At 46.1% G+C, this 20,814-nt stretch overlaps 1 protein-coding gene across 3 annotated transcripts in view; it reads left to right on the forward strand.

Moving 5' to 3' along the window:
• The first annotated feature begins 13,185 nt into the window (after positions 1 to 13,185).
• Positions 13,186 to 20,814, forward strand: part of SYTL3 (synaptotagmin like 3) — a 74,611-nt gene continuing 66,982 nt past the window's right edge. For all 3 annotated transcript variants that reach the window (XM_032836471.1, XM_032836470.1, XM_032836472.1), the window contains exons 1-3: positions 13,186 to 13,287; positions 14,663 to 15,288; positions 17,505 to 17,723. In XM_032836471.1, coding sequence (XP_032692362.1) covers positions 15,179 to 15,288; positions 17,505 to 17,723 — 329 coding nt within the window. In that variant the 5' untranslated portion in view covers positions 13,186 to 13,287; positions 14,663 to 15,178. The remainder of the gene's footprint in view (positions 13,288 to 14,662; positions 15,289 to 17,504; positions 17,724 to 20,814) is intronic.

A 20,814-nucleotide genomic window follows, 5' to 3' on the forward strand; every position in this document is an offset into this window, starting at 1 on the left:
TACATACAAACTCTTTAAAATAAGGATTGGCGTCGCCAGTGCCTTCGTTTAGCAAGTGTGGGCCGCTCGTCACAGCCGTGTCACCCAGGAAAAGTGTATCACCAGGCACAGATGGGTCTCGCGGGGTTGTCTGTGATCTGCGGCCCCTCACCACCCAGATGCAATCTTGCGGACGTTCGCGTTTTCCTGCCTTTTCCTGTGCTCATGAGCCTCAGTTGTACCATGGAGTCATGACAATAATAAGTCGACAATAATAAGAATAATTCAGTAGCAAAGATGGCAATGCCAAACACCCAGGCCTGAGGAATTCAGAGCTGTAATGGAAAAGAAAGTAAACTTGTGGCTGACTCCTCTCTGAAGTGAGTCCGCTGCTATGAAATTACATGGGAACTGGATTGGCTAGGAAATGCCAATCCTTAGATCTGCTGTGAGCTGGGAAGCACCAGCGGATCGGACTGCAGTCCCTCTGTGCGGCCCGGAAATGGCAGTCCCTCTTCCTCCCGACCCAGGCTACCTCCACCCCATCCCTGAGACCCCAAGTGCCCAAGATCCAGCAACTAAAGGATAACTTATGTCATGGTAGCGGCCTCCAGCTGGCATTTATTCGTGACTGGTTGATTTTTTAAAAATATTTATTTGATAGAGAGGGAGGGTAGGACATGAGCATGGGAGAAAGGTAGAGGGAGAAGCAGGGAGCAGGAAGCCAACGCTGGGCTCAATCCCAGGACCCCAGGATCATCACCTGAGCCGAAGGCAGACGTTTAGCTGACTAAGCCACCCGGGCGCCCCGACTTTTGTGCTATAGTAGGTATGAAATTGTTGCTCAGTTCTGTGTATAAGAAAAGTGCGCTAGATTGGTCAGCATAGGCTGAGTTAGCCGCAAAAACAAATGGCCCTCGTCTCCTGGGGGTTGATAACAACAAAGTTGTATTTGTCACTCATACAACATGACCATCAGGTGTCCGCTATGGCTCCGTCCCATGTCTTCTCCATGCCAGAATCGTAGAGGGAGGAGAATGGGACAGGGAGCAGTGGCCCGTGTGCTGGCTAGGAGGCACTGCTCGTAACAGGCAGGGGTCACCTCTGCTCACATTTGTCATCCAGAGCAAGTCTCTTAATCAGCTGGAGTTGACAGGTAGGAACATGTAAGGAAGAAGAGGGCTGCAGCCCGGCACACGGAGCATTCAGAAGGTTTCCCTTGGTGATCAGTCATGTTCACTCTCTTTGCCGACCTGACCGCTCACCCATTCTGGGGCTCTCTCCTTCTACTGCTGCTCTGGTCTAATCCCCATGTTGGCCCTGTGTCACCTCTCTTTAGTTGCAGATGGGATCTAATTGATACCTATTCAATTTCAACACCCATCTCTTTTTCTTTTGAAGATTTTATTTTTAAGTCATCTCTGTACCCGATGTGGGGCTCAAACTCACAACCCCGAGATCAAGAGTTACCTGTTCCATGGGGCGCCTGGGTGGCTCAGTGGGTTAATTCCTCTGTCTTTGGCTCAAGTCATGATCCCAGGGTCCTGGGATCGAGCCCCGCATCAGGCTCTCTGCTCAATGGGGAGCCTGCTTCCCTCCCTCTCTCTGCCTGCCTCTCTGCCTACTTGTGATCTCTGTCTGTCCTCCCTAAATAAAATCCTTAAAAAAAAAAAAGGTTGCCTGTTCCACCAACTGAGCCAACTGAGCCATCCAGTGCCCCTCCATACCCATCTTCTAACCCTTCCCTGCTGTCCTCTATAGCCCGGAGCCTTAGGCTCGTGGTCTCCAAACTTCTTTAATTTTGCTGCTTTACCAGGAACAATTTTTGAGCATGTATCCCAAAATTATGTGCACTTCCATTGGGATACATTAAACTATGAATCCATTTATTAAGCTTTCATCAAGTTTAAATTTTAGCTTCTTAAAAAATAAATCTAAATGGAAGTTTTGATGTTTTCTTACTACATCCTGCTGTTACAGGCTGAAGCGCATCCCTCCTCAAATTTGTATTTTGAAGTCCTAACCCCCAGGACCTCAGAATGTGACATTATGTGTTTGGAAATGAGTCATTATTTGGAGATGGGGGCCTTTAAATAGACAGTTAAGTTAAAATGAGTTCATATGGGGGGGGGGCCCTAATCCAGTACGACTGCCTCCCAGACAGCACAGAGAGATCTTGTGAAGACAGAGAAGACGGCCATTCACAGGCCAAGGACAGAGGCTTCCAGAAAGAAACAATCCTCCCGACACCTTGATCTTGAACTTCTAGACTCCAGAATTATGAGGAAATGAATTTCTGTGGTTTAAGCCACACGTGTTAGGGTATTTGCTCCAGTAGCTCTAGCTAAGTAATACACCTGCTTTGGAAATTATTATCATAGGGTTCCCTCATTCTAGAAGCATTTTCTTCCAAATATTCCTAAATGGATTCACTTAGTATCTTAGGCTGCAAATAATACTATGACTACTAAGTAGTTTTTGTGTATTAAAGATCTTCTTGGGCTGGGGGTCCCCAACCACAGTCACTCTGGCAATGCCTGATGTGCATAATCAATGTCTGTGAATGAAAGGAATGAACTCGAAAAATGAGGCGAGAAGCTTGTGACCCTCACCAGGAAATGGCTCTGAAAGGCCACATGGTTTGCTCAAGGTCAGTCTGCTCTGTCTCACCCCAAAGCTTGCCCTCTTAATTCACTCCTGCCTCTCATCACAGCCCACTACCCCCTCCTACCCACCTCTTCTCTTCTGCTGGTGGAATGCACCATGTCAGGTCAACATTCCCAGGGCACAGAAGAATGAGATTCCAGAACTGAAGAGCCAGAGGAATGAGCCAAGTGAACCTCATTCACAGTTGAGGAAAGCCAGGCCCAGAAGTGTTCAGAGAGATCTGGTGACTCTCAAGGCCACACAGTGCACGTTATCTTTGGTTGTCATTGGATTTGCCTGAATCATTTTCTCCATTTGAGTTCACACTAGCTCACCCTCAAAAGTGAGTCTGAGACCCTCAAAAGAGCCCAGTAAGAAAATGGAAACACAAGTCCAGAGAGTGGGAGAAGCTCTATGTAGTATAAATATCTGACAGAGGACTCTGATCCTACATATATAAGGAACTTCTATAAGTCAGTAACAGAAAGACAGATAAGCCAATAGTAAAACAGAAGACTTGAACAGGCCCTGCATCGAAGCAGATATCCACTTCACCAATAAGCATATAAAATATGCTCAAATTGCTCAGCTACCCTAAATATCAGGGGAATGAAATCAAACCATAATGCCATACCAACACACACTGACCAGAATGGATCAACCAAGAAAGGCAAATAATAGTCAGTGCTGGGGAGATGTGGGGCAACCGGAACTCATTTCTGGTAACCACTTTGGGAGAATATTTGGCAGCTTCTACTCATGTGGGGCATATACTAACAACTCCATTTCTAGGCACAGAGGGGACAGAAACACAGACGAGTATTCATCCAGATACCACAGAAGAATGTTCGTGACCCCACCATCCGTACTAGCCCACACGATGAATCACGCAAATGCCCATCAATAAATAATACGGTAGAGAAACTTTGTATAAATCCATACAATATGCCACCACAAGAATGAACAAACTACATGTGGAACCGCTTAAAAACCTAAAGTTGGACAAAAATCAAAATGGGGGCGCTAACGTTTCAGCAAAGCTCGATTTTGAAGTAACCTTTCCCCTCTCTGCTGCAAACCTGCCCTCCTCCCTTCTTAGCCTTTTATTTCAGGAACCCAGGACCAGCCTAAAGACACTACAAAGGAAAACTCCTGTCAAAATCTGCTAGCTCCTGTATTTCCCTATAAAATACAGGATATAAGATCCTATAAAATACAGGATATAAGATCCTGTATTTTATTGTTATATACATATAGCAGATATAAAATCCGCTAACTCCTGTATTTCCCTATAAAGCCCCCAAGCCCCTTCCTCCAGGGCTGGCAGTTTCTTGAAGGAGGTAGCCTGCTGGAGCCCCCTTTGCCCTGCAAAGGAACAAAGCTATTCTTCTTCTTTATTCCCAACTCTGTCTTCACGTTATATTTTGGCTCCAAAGCATGGAGGCTGGTTTTGTGTCAGCATGTGCAGTGGTGTGGTTGGGTCTCACAAGCAGGCTGGCCTCAAGGCCAGACCCCAAAGAGTTAACATGATGTACATTCATTTACACAAAGTACCAAAAGGTGACAATGAATCAATGGCGTCAAAGGTCAGGATAACCATCAGCTTCGGGGCAGGGGGTGGGGGAGGTAGTAACGGGAAGGGCGGATGGCGGGGTTTCCGGGGTGCTCTTATAATTCTATCACTTGATAGGGGTGTGTTCACCTTGGGAAGACTGAACAGTCTTGTGCTTACAGTTTGTATCCCATTTTCCATGTATCTATACTTCAGCGACAGGTACCCCCTTTCCCCCCACCCCCAAAGTTCATGCCGGGCTTGTTATTCTCCAGTTCACAGCTGTTCTTCAAAATACAGTCATTCACACTTGAGGTCAGTGTGAAACCCCCTGCAGAGGGGAACACGTTTGAATCTTCGAAGGTTCTAGTCTCTCTTGAGGTTTCCTTGGGGGGACTGAAACGTTTCAGGGTTTCAGGAGCGTCAGCTTCATCTGTCCTCCTGCTAAAGACCTAAACCGCTGGTGTGCAAGAGCCCCTGGGCGTGGCTTCAGGTGGCTTCGCTGCCGGGGTCCCGGGTGATGTGGGGACAGCCGCAGATGCCCCGGGGCGGGCCCCGAGGGTGCACCACTTCGCTCTGGCCTGACAGGAAGGAAAGAGAAATGCGTCAGTTGTTCCAACGTGAAGAAAAGTTGACTTCCTTCTCTCCAGGATGGGCGCCCCTGTCTCTTCTCTCGAAGCAGATGCCAAGGTAGGAGAACATCTGAGTCCAGCCATCCGGGTGCGTTGCTCCATGGGCGAGGCGGGTAGAGAGGACAGTGATTGTGACTTCTCCTAAGTTAACGACATTGCAAGGGTGGGAGACAAAACCAGAGAAAAGTTAGAGGATGACTTGTAATTTATTGAATGGCATACATTTTAAATGTAGGGTAACCATTTAAAGGGAATGGAGAAAGTCCTCGAGACTTAGTTAGAAACCAAGCCAAACCAAAAACACACTATCTAAGTCACAGGGTGTGAATTTTTTTTAAGGTGGCGTACGTTTCGATGGTATTTATATCGTCTTTGTACGGGGTGTATTGCATTTGTTTGCTTTCTTCTGTGGCTTGTAAATTCGTGTACATAGAGTTTATTACTGTTCTGATCTGAATCTACTTCATAAATTCAGATTGTTTTGATCACGGATAATTTCTAGTTTGGACATGGAACATAAATATACTTTTAAAATTTTTTTAAAAAGTGAATTAGTTGGGGTCTAATTTAAATTTCTTTTGGTTAAGCTCCTTTAACCTGCAAATGCTTTTCTTGGCAAGAGGAGAGTTTATGAAAGAAAAATACATACAAGATAGTGAGGATCTACTACGAAGTTAGACTCAGTGTCAGAAAAAGATTATTCAGCCAAGATAGTGGGACATTCTAATTTCTTAGTTTTTCTGCCTGAATAAAGCATAAGGCTTTGAGGTTTAACAGCCCTAAATTGGAGTGTGATTTTCCGTAAATGACTTAAGCCCTCCAAGCCTCACCTTCCTCATCTGGAAAATGGGCGTATGTACTTCACAATGTTGTAATGAAGACTGAGGTCATGTAGGCAGAGTCCTTGTCAGACTGGCCCAGAGTAAGTGTTAAATAAATAGTTGCTTTCGGTCCAACAACAAGGTTAACAATTAGTATGAGTAGGATCCTAAAAATGTAATCATCTTAATTCTCATTTCCTTATGCTTCCATAAGAAGAGGTCATGTGTTTAATTTGGATTCAAAACTGCACTTTTGTGGGGAGGTTTTTGGTGGCAAGCAGAAGCTCATCCCCCTTTCTCCTGTGTCGGGTAGGATTCGGGTCTTCTAGATTTCTAGATTTCCCCATCCACACAATTTCACATATTAAGGATTTGATGTTTATACAACTTGTGGAGACTTTAAAGAGTACAGATAGGACGTCAGGCACCGGGCCTTGGACATGCCGTGCAAGCCGGGGAGGCTGACGCTTGAGCCTCAGTGGCTTCCTGGAAAAGCCACCTCTGATTAAGTGACAAGAGAGACAGAGAATTGATAGACATGCATCTCGCCTCTGCCAGGGGATGGGGTTGGAACCACAGAGACCCGCGGCGCTCCACATTCTTCTCCTGCCTTGGCCATGTGGACTGCTGTTCTTTGCGGCTGCGACAGGCTTCCAGAAAGAACACACAGGAGCAAAAAGGGACGACCTTGTCACATGCAGTGTCAGGGGCGGTGTGGTGACACACCGATTCCACACCCCTCCACCACGTCCCAGGCAGGGTGGCGTGGCTGTTCTCAAGCTGCAGCCTCTCAAGGAAACCGCTGTGGTCAGAGCAGAGCAGCGGGGCTTGGGGCCCCTGAGGTGACCCGTGCCGTGGCTGTCAGGCTTTGAGAAAATTCTGCAGTTTCCCTTCAAGATCCCAGCAGCGCCCTGGTCATGTGCACACATGCCCCCACAACTTGCCGCCTTGCCACTGTCCCAGTCCCCTGGTCAGAGGACAGGGTGGAAGGACAGGGGACCCTTGCCTGCAAGCAGAGAATGACTCCTTTCCTGGCCTCCTCGCTCTTCTCCCTCCGGGCCGCGATGCTCGTGCTGCCCCCTCGGCAGGTCTGGAAGCCAGTCACGCTTTGCTGTGAGGCCAAGGAAGGAGACAGAACATTTTGCAGACAAAATGGATGGAAGTGTAGAGCTGCATTTAGGAGCGGACCCGGCACCCCCCACCCCCAGGGTTGCCTTTGTCCCTATCAATGTCTGAGAAATGTGCTATGGCTTGATGGCTGGTTCTCCTACTTTTGGGGGTTCCCGCAGGGGGGACAGTCTGCAGGGAGGAACGTCTCTGCGTCCTGCTTGCTACATCCCAGCCATTGCTCTAGGTCTCCACCTGCTGATGTACTGAATTCCCAGATCAGTCCTGTGAAGCAGGGACAGCTCTCTAGGGCATCGAGGAAGCAGAGAGGGAAAGTGAGTCTCATGGAGATTAAGCCACTGGCCCAAGAGCACATGGCTATGCTCGGGAATTGGGCGGGTTTGATCCCAGATTATCTGGTACCCCAACCAACGCAGAGACGGGACAGTTCGGTGTAGAGGGCTTCTCCAAGCGGCCGTGGGAGATTTTTCCCTCAACATGGTGCTGTAGTATTGGTTTTCTTTGTTAATTATTAAGTATAATTAGGCTGGTAGTTGGAGTGCTGTGAGCAAAGGCAGACACCATTGTAAGATTACAAACGTGCAATGGAAAAAGGAGGTCGGGCTCCCTGTAGGTAAGAACAGAGCCCGACTTCTTTGCTTGGGACAGAATAAACACGATGTAAGAGGCTTCCAGGTGAATGGGACAGTGACCGTGTAAGGAGCAGCTCAGAAAAGTGGATCTGGGAGACTTCCTCCCTCCAGCGAGGCGGCTGTGACTTTCTGCGCGAGATCATTAAAACAAAACACTTTGCAGCGCACTTCTCAGCTTCCAGAATAACTCAGATTTTCCCGAAGGCTGGAGCTTTCAGAACTGGGGGCTTGCCTGCTCACTGGATTATCCTGACTTCCTACTCTGCCTGAATTCATGCTTCCTGCTTTGCAAGCAAACCCACATGTCACAACATTCACTGCGTTTCTCAACACACTCCAACCATTAAGGACGAGCTCGGTGGGGCTGAGGGATCACTAAATCCCAATGTCGCCACTGGAAAGGACTCCTGAGTACAAGCCAGAATGAAGTCAGGGTTCCATTGGAGAACTATGCAAAGGAAAAGGGTGTTATAATGAAGAAGGAGTGACTGATTTCGATTGTAAATATGGGGAAAGTTCCTGAATTAGGTAGCAATTATTCTGGACCTTGAAAGACTAATGTTGATGGTAATGACACCATTACTTCTACTGCTAATTGCAGCTAATACTTGTCACCTGCTTATTCTAGTGCTGTGAGTACCGGCTGTGTATCCACACGGTTAGTCCTTACAACTACTCGGGGAAGTAGGTGCAGTAGTTCTCGGGATAGACAAGGACATTCGATCCCAGCAGGTTCCGGTAACTCACCCAGGACTCAGCAAAGGGCAGAGCTGAGCTCTTCTCCCACGCAGTCAGGCTCCACACCTGCTTTCCTGACTGTTCTCTCGCTGCTTACGAGTAGATTCGATTTTGGTGGGCAGAGGGGACAGCAGGAACAAATGCGCAATGTGCTTGGGGAACAGCCTCGAATGAGTTCACCACGGGAGCATCGGAGCCCTCACGGGGAAGTGGGGATCAGAATAGGAGGTCACCAGGTCGGGGGGTCAGGAAGCCCTGCTCCTGCTTTGGAGCCTTTTTGTGGGCAGTGGAGAAGCCGGGCTCCCGTGCTGGAGGACGAATGCCACATTCTCACCCTAGTATTGCTACATACACTGTCCCCCACCTAGAGAGACCCCCTTCACTGTTCCTCAGACCAGCTCCTCCCCCCTCCCAGGCTCAACGGGCCTCACCTTTGCCATGAAGACTATCCTTTTCCCCCTCACCTTCTCCCTGTGCCTCACCGGTCACTCTGTCCTGTCACAACGGCTCCCGTGGGTGACAGCCATCAGCGTGCCAGCCAGTGGGCACAGTCTGCTCTGCCCCCTGGCAGCTCTCCCTGTGATGCATTTTGTGAGGGTGACAAATGTTAACCTCCCACCTGACTCTGTCGTCCTAGATGGTAGTACGTTACACAGTACGAGGAACACGCAACCGATTTTCATAGGTTTCATGTCATTCTTTTACTACCTCCATGCTCTACTTCAAAACTTCACATCAGTCAGAACACCCACAAGAGAAATACTTTTGTTTTACCGATGTTTCAGCACATATGACAAATATTCCAACACGGTTTCTACTACAGGTGACTAGGAATGGAATTTGTGAAGGTGTATGTAACCCTGCGAATGCCAGAACGTGGTTGAAATTCTGATTTTTCTTGGTGGTTACCATGGGCCTATGCTGCCCACTGACTCCATCTGCCACCCTAGAAACCTCTGTTGACTAGGAAGTTCACTAAAACACGATGAAACTTTAAAAAATTACAAATAAGTAAATTATTGCCTGGGGTCTGGGGACACTTTGTCTTGGATAAATAGACAATGAACTAAGAAGAGTTTCAATGAAGCATTTTTGAGTGATTTGCAAGATGGATCACACAGGAGACTGTCCAAGTTGGCAGTTGTTACAAAACTTCTAAGAATTCAAATGCCAGCCTAACTGTGATAAAGTGCAGAGCTTCCGTTCAAGAGGATTGAAAAAATGTACCTGAAATGATTCAAAGATATTGTATTGCAAGAAGAACTCTGAGCTCTCCACCACAACCTGGAGATCAGATCTGAAAATGCGTGTGCGAATTCATAAGCTGAAGCCCGCAAAACCAAAGGAGCAAACCACCAATGAGAACCAACCATTCTCTCTTCCCCAAACTCCGTTCTCGTACAAACGTAATAATGTGTTGAAACCAACAAAGGAATCCTATAGCTTAATTTATAAGTGACCTTAGACATGAGTGGATCTTCTAATTCAGTGGTTCTTAAAACTATGAAACTTTTTTTTTAAGTAGGCTCCATGGGCTCAGAGCCCATTGTGGGGCTTGAACTCACAGCCCTGAAACCAAGAGTTGGACACTTAACCAACTGAGCCACTTGGGCACCCTTTAAAATTATGAAACTCAGTGTTCCCTCATTATAGGAAATATATTATATTGTGGTTCACCTTTTACTACCCAGAAACAGAATTCGCATATACTATCATCTATCTACATACTACTACTACTACTACAATGTAATTATCATGACAAAAGGAGAAACAAGAGGATTTTATAAATTGTATATTTTTAATTACCATATAATGTGTACTTGGATATGTAAGCTACATTAGAAGACCTAGTGAAGTTGTCAGATATTTGTGTAAATAGAGTCATGTTGACTATGACATTTACAAATGCACATTGTTACCAGCATATGGCAGGAGTCATTCAGATACTACAAGCAATGTTGCCCTTGGTGATGCAACTTCCTGAAATGATAAAAAATTCTTTATTTTATTTTATTTTTATTAGCATACAATGTATTATTTGTTTCAGGGGTACAAGTCTGTGATTCATCAGTCTTACACAATTCACAGCACTCAGCATAGCACATACCCTCCCCAATGTCCATCACCCAGCCACCCCATCCTTCCAACCCCCCGTTCCCTCCAGCAACCCACAGTTTATTTCCTGAGGTTAAGAGTCTCTTATGGTTTGTCTCCCTCCCTGATCCCATCTTGTTCCATTTTTCCCTCCTTACTCCCCAGAACCTCCTGCCCTGCCTCTCAAATTCCTCATATCGGAGCGATCATATGATAATTGTCTTCCCCTGATTGACTTATTTTGCTTAGCATAATACCCCTAGTTCCATCCATGTCATTGCAAATGGCAAGATTTCATTTTTTTTTAAATGGCTGTATAGTATCCCTGCGTGTGTGTGTGTGTGTGTGTGTGTGTGTGTACCACATCTTCTTTATCTAGTCATATGTTAATAGACATCTAGACTCTTTCCATAGTCTGGCTATTGTAGACATTGCTGCTATAAACATTCGGGTGTACTTGCCTCTTCAGATCACTACATTTGTATCTTTTGGGTAAATACCCAATAGTGTGATTGCTGGGTCTTAGGGTAGCTCTATTTTCAACTTTTTGCGGACCCTCCATGCTGTTTTCCGGAGTGGCTGCACCAACTTGCATTCCTACCAACAGTGTAGGAGGGTTCCCCTTTCTCCGCATCCTCGCCAACACCTGTCATTTCCTGACTTGTTAGAATTTTAGTCATTCTGACTGGTGTGAGGTGTATCTCACTGTGGTATTTCCCTGATGCTGAGTGTTGCTGAGCACTTTGTCATGGTCTGTTGGCCATTTGGATGTCTTCTTTGTAATGTCTGTTCATGTCTTCTGTCCATTTCTTGATTGGATTGTTTGTTCTTTGGGTGATAAACAATTCTTGTCAAAGTTCTAAGTGAAACCAAGTACAGCTTTTCTTCTACAGAGTGGTTGCATTCAGGAAAACTCGGAGTATATTAAAATCCTGCAAAATATACTTTGTGTTTATATGAGAGTTACATTTTATCAGAGAATTATAATATTTTCCTAATTGAATTATCTGGTGAGGTAGTCAACATTTGCATGGGGAGGCAAGACAATTCTTTGTCACTGTGACAACCAAAAACACCCCACAAATTTCTAATGATGTAAATGTGGTATTGTGCTCATGCCAATCCCGGGTGAGTTTCAGTGAGATGAAGCAATCGTGGCTCAAACGTGGTAAATGGAATATGCAAGCCACCAAGCCAAGCGGGACACTAGGAGGACCCCGGACACCAAAGAGAAAATCTCTTCCTTGGTTTCTGTGAAATCTTGCTATGAAGGATCCTGGGGTGATATCCAGAACCAATATATGACCCTGATGCTCTCTGCAGTCCTAACGGCATCATTTCAAAAAGTCACCCCTGGTTTATAGAGGATCTGGAGACAGAGCCTTCAGGTTAAAGGAAGAAGTACATTCCATCAGGCTTTACTCATAGTAAATATTAACCAAGTGCTTGAATGACTGAAGGTTGACAGAAGCTAGGATCAAATATCCAAAAGTCAAGAATAAAAAACACAGGGTTTTTTAAAAAAACACAGGATACCAAACACCTATCCTCTGGTTTTTTAAGCTTTATGCCAGCATCACCTGGGAACACCACGTTTTGATCTCTATTTGAAATGCTTTCAGTGAATTATGATTTGGCGCTAGCTTCTTAGCTTTAAGATCAGCATAATAATGACCCCCCAGTTTTGCTGCTTCTGCTGAACCATGGCTCAAATAATTATTTTCTCAGTCTATGACCATTATACTTCAAGGAGATCCTTCTCGTCTTCCTTTGGTTTATCAGAATGATATAGATCACATAGATTTTTGTTTTGTTTTGTTTCATTTTGTTTGGTCTTGCCTTGGCTACTAGGAAGGTCAGAAATACATCTAATGCTCAAGCATGGTGACTGTTTCACTGCAGGTTCATGGTGGAATGATCTCTCTCCCCTTTCCACTCTGAAGCTGACGTCTCTCTGGCTTTAATTGTCCTCTATGTGCTTTTATCGTAAGCAACATCACAGTCTCGTTACACAGGGGATAGAGTGTAAATCACCAGGCAATCAAGTCATGTGCTAAGCACTTGAACAGTGTGTGGCACTTGGAAGGTACTCGGTAAATATTCATTGAATGGACGGATGGATCCAAGAACAAACCAAATTCTACTTTTCCATAAGTAGGAGTGAATGGTTGCTGGGGGAAGGATAAGCTCCCTCTCATCCATGAAAAGGGCCCTTCCCACTGGAGGCCCACAGCCATGAATTTGATAGAGTGTAAGGAGCATTTTTATGTGATAACTGAATCCTGTATTTCTTTTTTTTTTTTAAGATTTTATTTATTTATTTGACAGACAGAAATCACAAGTAGGCAGAGAGGCAGGCAGAGAGAGAGGAGAAAGCAGGCTCCCCATGGAGCAGAGAGCCCGATGTGGGGCTCGATCCCAGGACCCCGGGATCATGACCTGAGCTGAAGGCAGAGGCTTTAACCCTCTGAGCCACCCACGTGCCCCATGAATCCTGTATTTCTATAAAACCCAGCCTCCTGAATGAGCGAACATGTGCTTATGCCAGGATTCCCCCAGTGAGTCAATTTGCTGCCATCATTCCCACCCTGTACCGCATGGCAGAGCCAGAGCACGGAGCACAGAAACCACAGGAAAAGAAATCTCAGTGCACACAAATCATGTGTTTTGAGACAAATGCAAAAATCTTCGTAGAAATTACTTGAGAATTGGGTCAACTGTATAGTTCTTGGTCCAGTGGTAAATAAGAAGGAAGAACTGAGAGGCAAGTTCAGAAGAAACTGGCTCATAAAGTTGGTGACGTATCGGCCAGTTTGCACCTTTCCCCTTGCTGCTTGATTATACGTTATTCCATATCGCTTTCCTCTTTTCCAGAGACTCTGAGCCTCGGGGAAGTAAGATCTGCAAGTTGCATCTGTTCATCCAGAAACTGGGGGCCGAAGAGGATCAAGACTTTCCACCCATCACACAGGGATTACCAGCCAGTCTGGGCTAGAGCCCAGAGTCCTTGTTGCTTGGTCATTTCACCACCTTCTGGATAGGAAGCCTTTGGAGGGCAGGCACTGGTGAGTACTTGCCTGAGGACCAGAGGCCAAGAGTGCCCCTCTCAGAGCTCTGCGCCCTCCTACTCTTTACTCGACCTGGGAAAGCTGCGCATGGTACTCCGTCCCACAACAGAGTAACTGACAAATCTAGACTCCCTTAAGCCATGACCGCTTAGCCTATAGGGCCATGAACGTGGATGGGAAAAACTTATGTCTTTATTTATCATCCTCCAATTAAAATTTAGCACTTCTTTCCATTATGAATACAGACATCAAACCAGAGTAGAACTGGAGGACTGGTAACTGTCACTAATAGAAATCACCTATATTTTCATACCATGGTGCATGTTATAGATATTTCAAAATATTACTTACGATCATCACTCCTCTGGAATTACAGTAGTTGTTAGATCACTGCTTGATCTCATTATTTCATGTATCGGTGAACATATATATTACTATGTTAAAACATTTTAGTATCAAGGATTTCCTTTGTAATTCAGTGTATTTTATTTTATGCATTTAAATACACAGGCTTCACCAGGCTACCAAAGATTAGGGAGAGATTCTTAACCCTTTTTCCTTAAGGAAAATGATCCCTTAGGTCTCTGTTAACCTCTTATTCAGTGACTTGCTATGGATCATAAATTAATATAATGTGGATTTCTGCTGAAACCCAACAAAAGTTTAGCTTCTAAAGCAATGAAAGGAAGTCTTATTCCCGAGAAATTCATGTAGATTTGATAGCAAAATGATGTTACCGAAAGTATATTGTCTTGATCTACACTTTCTGCATTTCACTGATACGTATCTAGCCATGACTTATCAATGCAGTGCCATGTTCTTGGTTGGGGGAGGAAAAAGCTGAAGGTCATGTAGGCCCAATGTCTCCAGTGGGGGTAAAAAAAGCAGGGGTAATATATACAGAACCTTTCAACCGACATTAAACAGAAACAAGACCCCATGGAGAAGACATTCTTGAAAACCATTAAAAACCATAAATAATTGATAGATAGGTGGTGGGGTGTTCCTTCGTACTTCCCCAACTGATTACATTTTTTTGACTTTTGAAGTTAATTGTAAAAATAATAGTTAAGTATTGAACACACTGAGTACTTTTAATGTATTTTCAATTACGATGATGTATGTTAAACACGGACTTTTATGCCTCTCTGATCGCTGGAGATACTGGATTTATCTTAGAATAATTCAAGTTCAGAAGTCTGTGGCTTTTAGAAACATGAGAACGCCAATTTTAATACAATTTAAAATCGTACCTTATCACGACGGCAGAAGGTGCAAAGGTCTGTGTGGAATGTTTTGTGCATCCAGAAGTGATGTTGCAGATGGACACGAGCCAGGAAAATGAGGCCATTTTTGTTGTCCTTTTTTGCAGGCATCCAGCGGCCTGGGCTTTTAGTGACCATTACTCCTGACCCGAAGGCACTGGAGGGCAAGAGTAGCTTCTGAATGTCCTCAATTCTCTTCTAACTGCCAGTTCTGAGTTCCCTCAGATTGGGGCTCACTTCTGCTTTTGCAGAAATCATCTGCTTGGAGCTGTGCCTGATTTATAGCAATCTCTGGCAAGACCTCAGACCAGAGATGTGCTTTTGGCTTAGACGGACACCGCAGGCAGCGGTAGGGCTCCGTGGAAAGGCTCCCCGGGGAGCATGAGGCTCTGGGAGCCGCGAGTCGAGCTGGGGGGCTGCCTCTTGGGGCTTTCTTCTCCCAAGGAGTGTGACGCAGTCAAAAAGGAAAAAAAAAAAAAAAAGGCCAAGCAGCTGCTGATGAAATAGGAGAAGGCGCACTTTGAAGCACGTGGGGCTGTTCCAGGGCACTCTGAGCTCACACACAGCCCAGGGGCGCTCGTCATGGAGTGACCCTCGGCTTGGGTCTCTGCACCAGAGAAGGCATGGCTGGGGAAGTCAGCCTGAATTTCCTCCAGGAGCTGGAACGCGAGGTCATCCTCCAGGTCCTGTACCGAGACCAGGCGGTCCAGAGCATCGAGGAGGAGAGGATCCGGTATGCTGTCCTCCACGGCGTACAAGTCTTGGGGCTTTCCTGCTTCTTGGGGCTTTCCTGCTTGCCGCCTACTGCCACCTGCTTGCTCACCGCTGCTTGCTGGCCGCGGGGCATGCGGGCGTCCTTTTTGCGAGGGGCCCGCGAAGGGCAGAGGCCGGGTAGCACTGCCCTCTAACCTAGCTCCCCGCAGTGGGGGCGAAGGGAGGCTGCTCTTGTCATTGACTTTAAATAATGCCTTTTTGTGCTAAGTGTGTTGTCTGGTGCTTGTCCATTTGCTACTTGGCGGGACTAATTCAAAGGAAGGTTCGCAGGCTTTTGCTATGCCTCTCAAGGGACAGACCTCCTGCGAAGCATTGCCTGAATTGTTGGTTGGGGAGGGGGTCACCAAGGGCACACAGAAAAGTTGAGAAAGGCATGTGGAAACAGCAGGTCTGCTGCGGTGCGTTCCCGTCGTCTTCTTTGTGTGCTTTTGCTTCCAACTTGGCTTTGAGGGGAGGGGGTGCGTGAAATGTGAACCTGCTCAGCCTGTTCTTTGACTGATTTGTCAATAGGAAATTTCTTTCCTTGTCTGTCAAAAGCTGCACACGCTGTTGGTATGTGTTAACACTTAGCAGAGCAGGGCTAGACTGTCAAAGCGGCCAATGGCAGCGGCCAAGATCCTTCTTACCAACGGCAGGGTCATGTTTGTCAATGTCTGTAGAAGACACAAAGACTAGAAGATAAGTATGTGGACCAGGCTTTTGATTTTGTTTTTTATTTATTTATTTTTATTTTTTTTTTAAAGATTTTATTTATTTGACAGAGAGAGACACAGTGAGAGAGTGGCAGAGGGAGAAGCAGGCTTCCCACTGAGCAGGGATCCCGATGTGGGGCTCGATCCCAGGATCCCGGGATCATGACCTGAACCAAAGGCAGACGCCCAAAGATTGAGCCACCCAGGCACCCCTGATTTTGTTTTGTTTTTAATGGCAGAACTCTTCTAGAGTCGGCCAAGAAAAATACACATAAAATAAATAAAATTCGGGGCAACCCAATGCTTAAGGAATGAAATTTGCGGGTTAACTGGAAGATACAGTGTTCTTTTTTCTATCCTCCCCTGCTGTCCCACAGCTCTCTGAAATGGACTTGTACTTTTTTCTGCTAAAAAGTATAATACGCTGAGCAAAATGGAATTGTCTCTGATGATTTGAGGTCTTTCAGTGATTTAGAAACATCCTGAATACCAACAAAGTAGCATGGACTCTGTGGTCAGGAGGTTTTGCTCCCGAGGGCACAGAAAGCAGCGCAAGTCCCACAAGTGGAATGAACGCGGTCTAGCTTCTTGGGGCGGCTTCTCTCTTCTAAAAGTGGCTAGCAGAGACATTTCATGAAAAAATGCTCTGGTTACTAACACCTCTTCTGGGTCCCGTGTAAGGTCCCTTAGCACTTGGGCTATTGTCTCAGGGAAACAGGAACTAGAAGTGAACTGACCACCCACTGAAAAACAAAACAAAAACCACAAAACAATAGTTGGGACGCCTGGGGGGCTCAGTCTGTTAAGCATCTGCCTTTGGCTCAGATCATGATCCCAGAGTCCTGGGATCGAGTCCCACATCAGGCTCCGTGCTCAGTGGGGAGCCTGCTTCTCCCTCTACCTGTTGCTCCCCTGCTTGTGTTCTCTCTCTTCTCTCTCTCTGACAAATAAATGAATAAAATATTTAGAAAACAGTAGCAAAAGCAGAACATCAGTTCAATAATTTTGTTGGGTAACTTAATGACAAGGGCAGGCATGTATATCTTTATAGATCTTTCCATGCCTTCTATATTAAAATTGATGCTACTTTCTCTGTGTGTGTTTTGTTTCGTCCTCTCTTTGTCCTTGCTAACCATTATGATGTCCTTTGGGCATCAATGAGCCTAGAACAAAACTAGTGGCTAACTCCTCTGTGCTATGCACCTCTTAGGCTTTGCCATTGAATCCTCCCGACATCTGTGGGAGGTGAGCTTTTTCTCATCTCTGTTTCACCGTGGAGAAAATCTCTGAGCCTCTTTCTGGAGAGACTGAGTGAGATCCCTAGTTCACACAGCCATGTTGTTAGCTGGGCGCAGTGGATGCCAAAACCCCTTCTTTCTTCTCTTGCCGGGAGCAGTATTATCGGGGCCCTCGCCATGTAGGGGTATGTCTGGCGTCTGTCCTTTCATTCATTCATATCTTGTCACTTGTCTCTGGGCCGCAGGAAACTGAAGACGCACTTGCAGCACCTCCGGTGGAAAGGAGCACAGGGCGTGAGCCAGGAGCACAGAGAGAAGTCATGCGCCCGCTGTCAGAGCGAGCTGGGGTTTCTGCTGAACCGGGGGGCCGTGTGCAAGGGCTGCAGCCACCGCGTGTGCTCGGAGTGCCGAGTGTTCCTGAGGAAGACCAGCGCCTGGAAGTGCACCGTGTGCTTTGAGGACAGGTGAGATGGCCGGGGCGCTCACGTCCTCCCGTGGACTCTGGCCAGGTGGACAGTCCCAGACCTGCTGGTGACAAAGGCGCTGTCGCTCCTCAGGGTTGATTGGTGTTCACAGAGGGCTTCATAGGAAGCTACCTTTCTAGACTTGGAAGTTACAGTAATTTAAAAATGAATTGTATTATGTAAAAAGGTTTTTTTTCTTTTAATTTACAAACGTTTGTTTATAATGGCTAAGGATGGGCTAATCCAGGAGTGAAGATTCATTTGGATTTCATAACTAGGTGCCTAAATTTTCTTAGAGCTTAATTTATCACTTTCAGAGAAAGTCAAGTGAATTTTATTTTATTTTAAGGTTTTATTTATGTATTTGACAGAGAGAGAGAGATCGCAAGTAGGCAGAGAGGCAGGCAGAGAGAGGGGGAAGCAGGCTCCCTGCTGAGCAGAGAGCCCAATGAGGGACTCGATCCCAGGGCCCTGGGATCATGACCTGAGCTGAAGGCAGAGGCTTTAACCCTCTGAGCCATCCAGGTGCCCCAGTCAGGTGAATTTTAACATAGGGAATATTAGCATGAGCCTGTGTAGCATTACTTATTTATTTTTAAGATTTTATTTATTTATTTATTTATAGAGCAGAGGGAGGGGCGAGGGAGAGGGAGAGAGAGAATCTCAAAGAGACTCCCTGCTGAACATGAAGCCCCACGTGGGGCTCGATCCTAGGACCTCAAGATCAGACCCGAGCTGAAATCAGGAGTCAGTTGCTTACCTTACTGAGCCACTCAGGCACCCTATGTTATTATTTTTTTAAATATTTTATTGAGGTAAAATTGACATGTGACACTACATTGATTTCAGGTGTATAACATAATGACTTGGTATTTGTATACATAGTGAAGTGATCACCACAATAGATCATGTTACCATCATCTTTATCTGTACTTCAGTTCTGAATGATAACCTTGCTGAGTGGAGTATTCTTGGTTGGAAGCTTTCTTCCTTTCAGCACTTTGGATTGGATTTATCATCCCACTCCCTTCTGGCTGCAAATTTCTGATGAAAAATCTGCCAACTGTCTTATGGGCATTCCTTGTATGTCACAAGTTGTTTTTCTCTTGTTGCTTTCCAGAGTCTCTTTTAAATTTTAACTTTTAACATTTAATTAGGATGTGCTTGATGTGATCTCCTTGGGGTCATCTTACTTGGAATTCTCTGGGCTTCCTGGACCAGGATGTCTGTTTCTCTCCCCAGGTTAGGGAACTTTTCAGCCATTATTTCTTCAAATAATTTTCCACTCCTTTCTCTCTTGCTTCTCCTTTTGGCCCCTATAATGTGAATTTTCATTCCCCTTGATGTTGTTCCCAAAGGTCTGTTAAGCTGTCTTCTTTTATCTTTCTTACTTTCTTCTTCCTTTCTCTGTTTGGGTTAGCTCCACTGCCCTGCCTTCCAGACCGCTGATCTGTTCTTCTGCTTCATCTGGTCTGCTAGGGACCCCTCCGTGTGTGCTTCAGCTCTGTGGCTAATGTGTGGAACTTGTTGTTTTCCATCTCTTTGATGAAGTTCTCACGGTGTTCATCTGGTCTTCTCCTGAGTCTGGGCAGCATCTTTATGACCATTACTTTAAATTCTTTATCAGGCATATTACTTATCTCTCTGAAATTAAGTTATTTTTCTGAGATTTTTACCTTGTTCTTTCATTTGGAACATACCTCTCTGTGTCTTCATTTTCCTTGACTCTCTGTGTTCATTTTTTGGGATTTTTTTTTTTTTTTTTAGATTTTATTTATTTATTGGTCAGAGAGAGAGAGAGTGAAAGAGCATAAGCAGGGGGGAGCAGCAGGCAGAGGGAGAAACAGGCTCCCCACTGAACAAGGAGCCCAATGTGGGACTTGATCCCATGACCCTGGGATCATGACCTGAGCTGAAGGCAGGTGCTTAACCTACTGAGATACCCAGGTGTCCCACTCTGTTTGTTTCTATACGTTTCTAAACTGCAACCTCTCCCCAGTCTTGGCCTTGTGTGGGTGATGGATCTTGTCCTTCAACCTTGCCCTAGCTCTTGGTTATCTTTCCAAACTCTGTGATTGTCCAAGCAGCCTGATTTATTCTTGCTGGGGCTCTATTGGTGTGCTAAGACCTGTTGGTGTCCCAAAGGGAAGGATCTGTTAGAACCTAGTTTCAGGCTGATTGGAAGCCAGACCCCTAGGCAGCAGCTTTCAAAGTATGCAAATAGATACAGTCCTGTGGGGCCAGTCATAAAATCTGCGGGCCTCCAGACCAGGAGATCTGAAGGACACCTTGGGTGGAGGTTGCAAAACTCAGGGTTCCAGCCGAGTGTATAAGCTCCTTCCTTGAAAGTACCAGAGAGCTGAAGCAAGGCCAGGGCTGAGTGCAAGGATGGGGTCTCCCTGCCTGGGTTCCCTTAGATCACCTTCCTAGCCTTGGGTTGTGTGGCAAACAGGAAGTCTGCCCCTCAGGCAAAAGCTCTAGGCCAAGGAAATAGGCCTTTTTCACAGGGAGACTGGAAATGTGTTTCCGTCTACTGTCTGTGCTGTGCCCTGAGGGTTGTAGGCTGCTGGGAACTGTCTTTGCAATTGTTATGGTCCCCTGGAGCCCAGGAACACAAGCCCTCTGGGCACCAGGACCAGGTGATCTGGTGTGTGTCCTTTGTGTGGGCTCCAGCCACCTGCTGGCTTTGCGATGCAGCTGGAGAGTGCAGGGGTGGAGCGAGGCCACCGTGGCCACCAGCGTTAGGAAGGCAGCAGAAGACGGCCTTGGCTGGGCATGGCCTCTGGCTTCTGCAATGTTGCAGGAGAGTGCCGTGTCTGTGCATGTCTGCGTGTGTCCCCACGTGTCCACGCACACCCGCGCAGGCTGCTCAGGAGCAAGTCAGCAGGAGAGTGCCGGGTCTATGTGTGCAGCCACGCTAGCAGAGGAGAGGGAGAGTGCAGAACAGGTGCTCATCTCTAAAGAGAGTCCGACCTGGCCCCTGGCCCTTTGGCAGAGGCTGGAAGATGAGAAAATGAATCTCCTTCACTCACAGTCTAGATGCTTTTCAAACTTGCTTTTGTCCTGGGTCTCTATGTCTCTATGTGAGTGA

Source organism: Lontra canadensis, unplaced genomic scaffold (genome assembly GCF_010015895.1).
Source record: "Lontra canadensis isolate GAN:19392208 unplaced genomic scaffold, GSC_riverotter_1.0 scaffold92, whole genome shotgun sequence".
In the NCBI taxonomy this organism is placed as follows: domain Eukaryota; kingdom Metazoa; phylum Chordata; class Mammalia; order Carnivora; family Mustelidae; genus Lontra; species Lontra canadensis.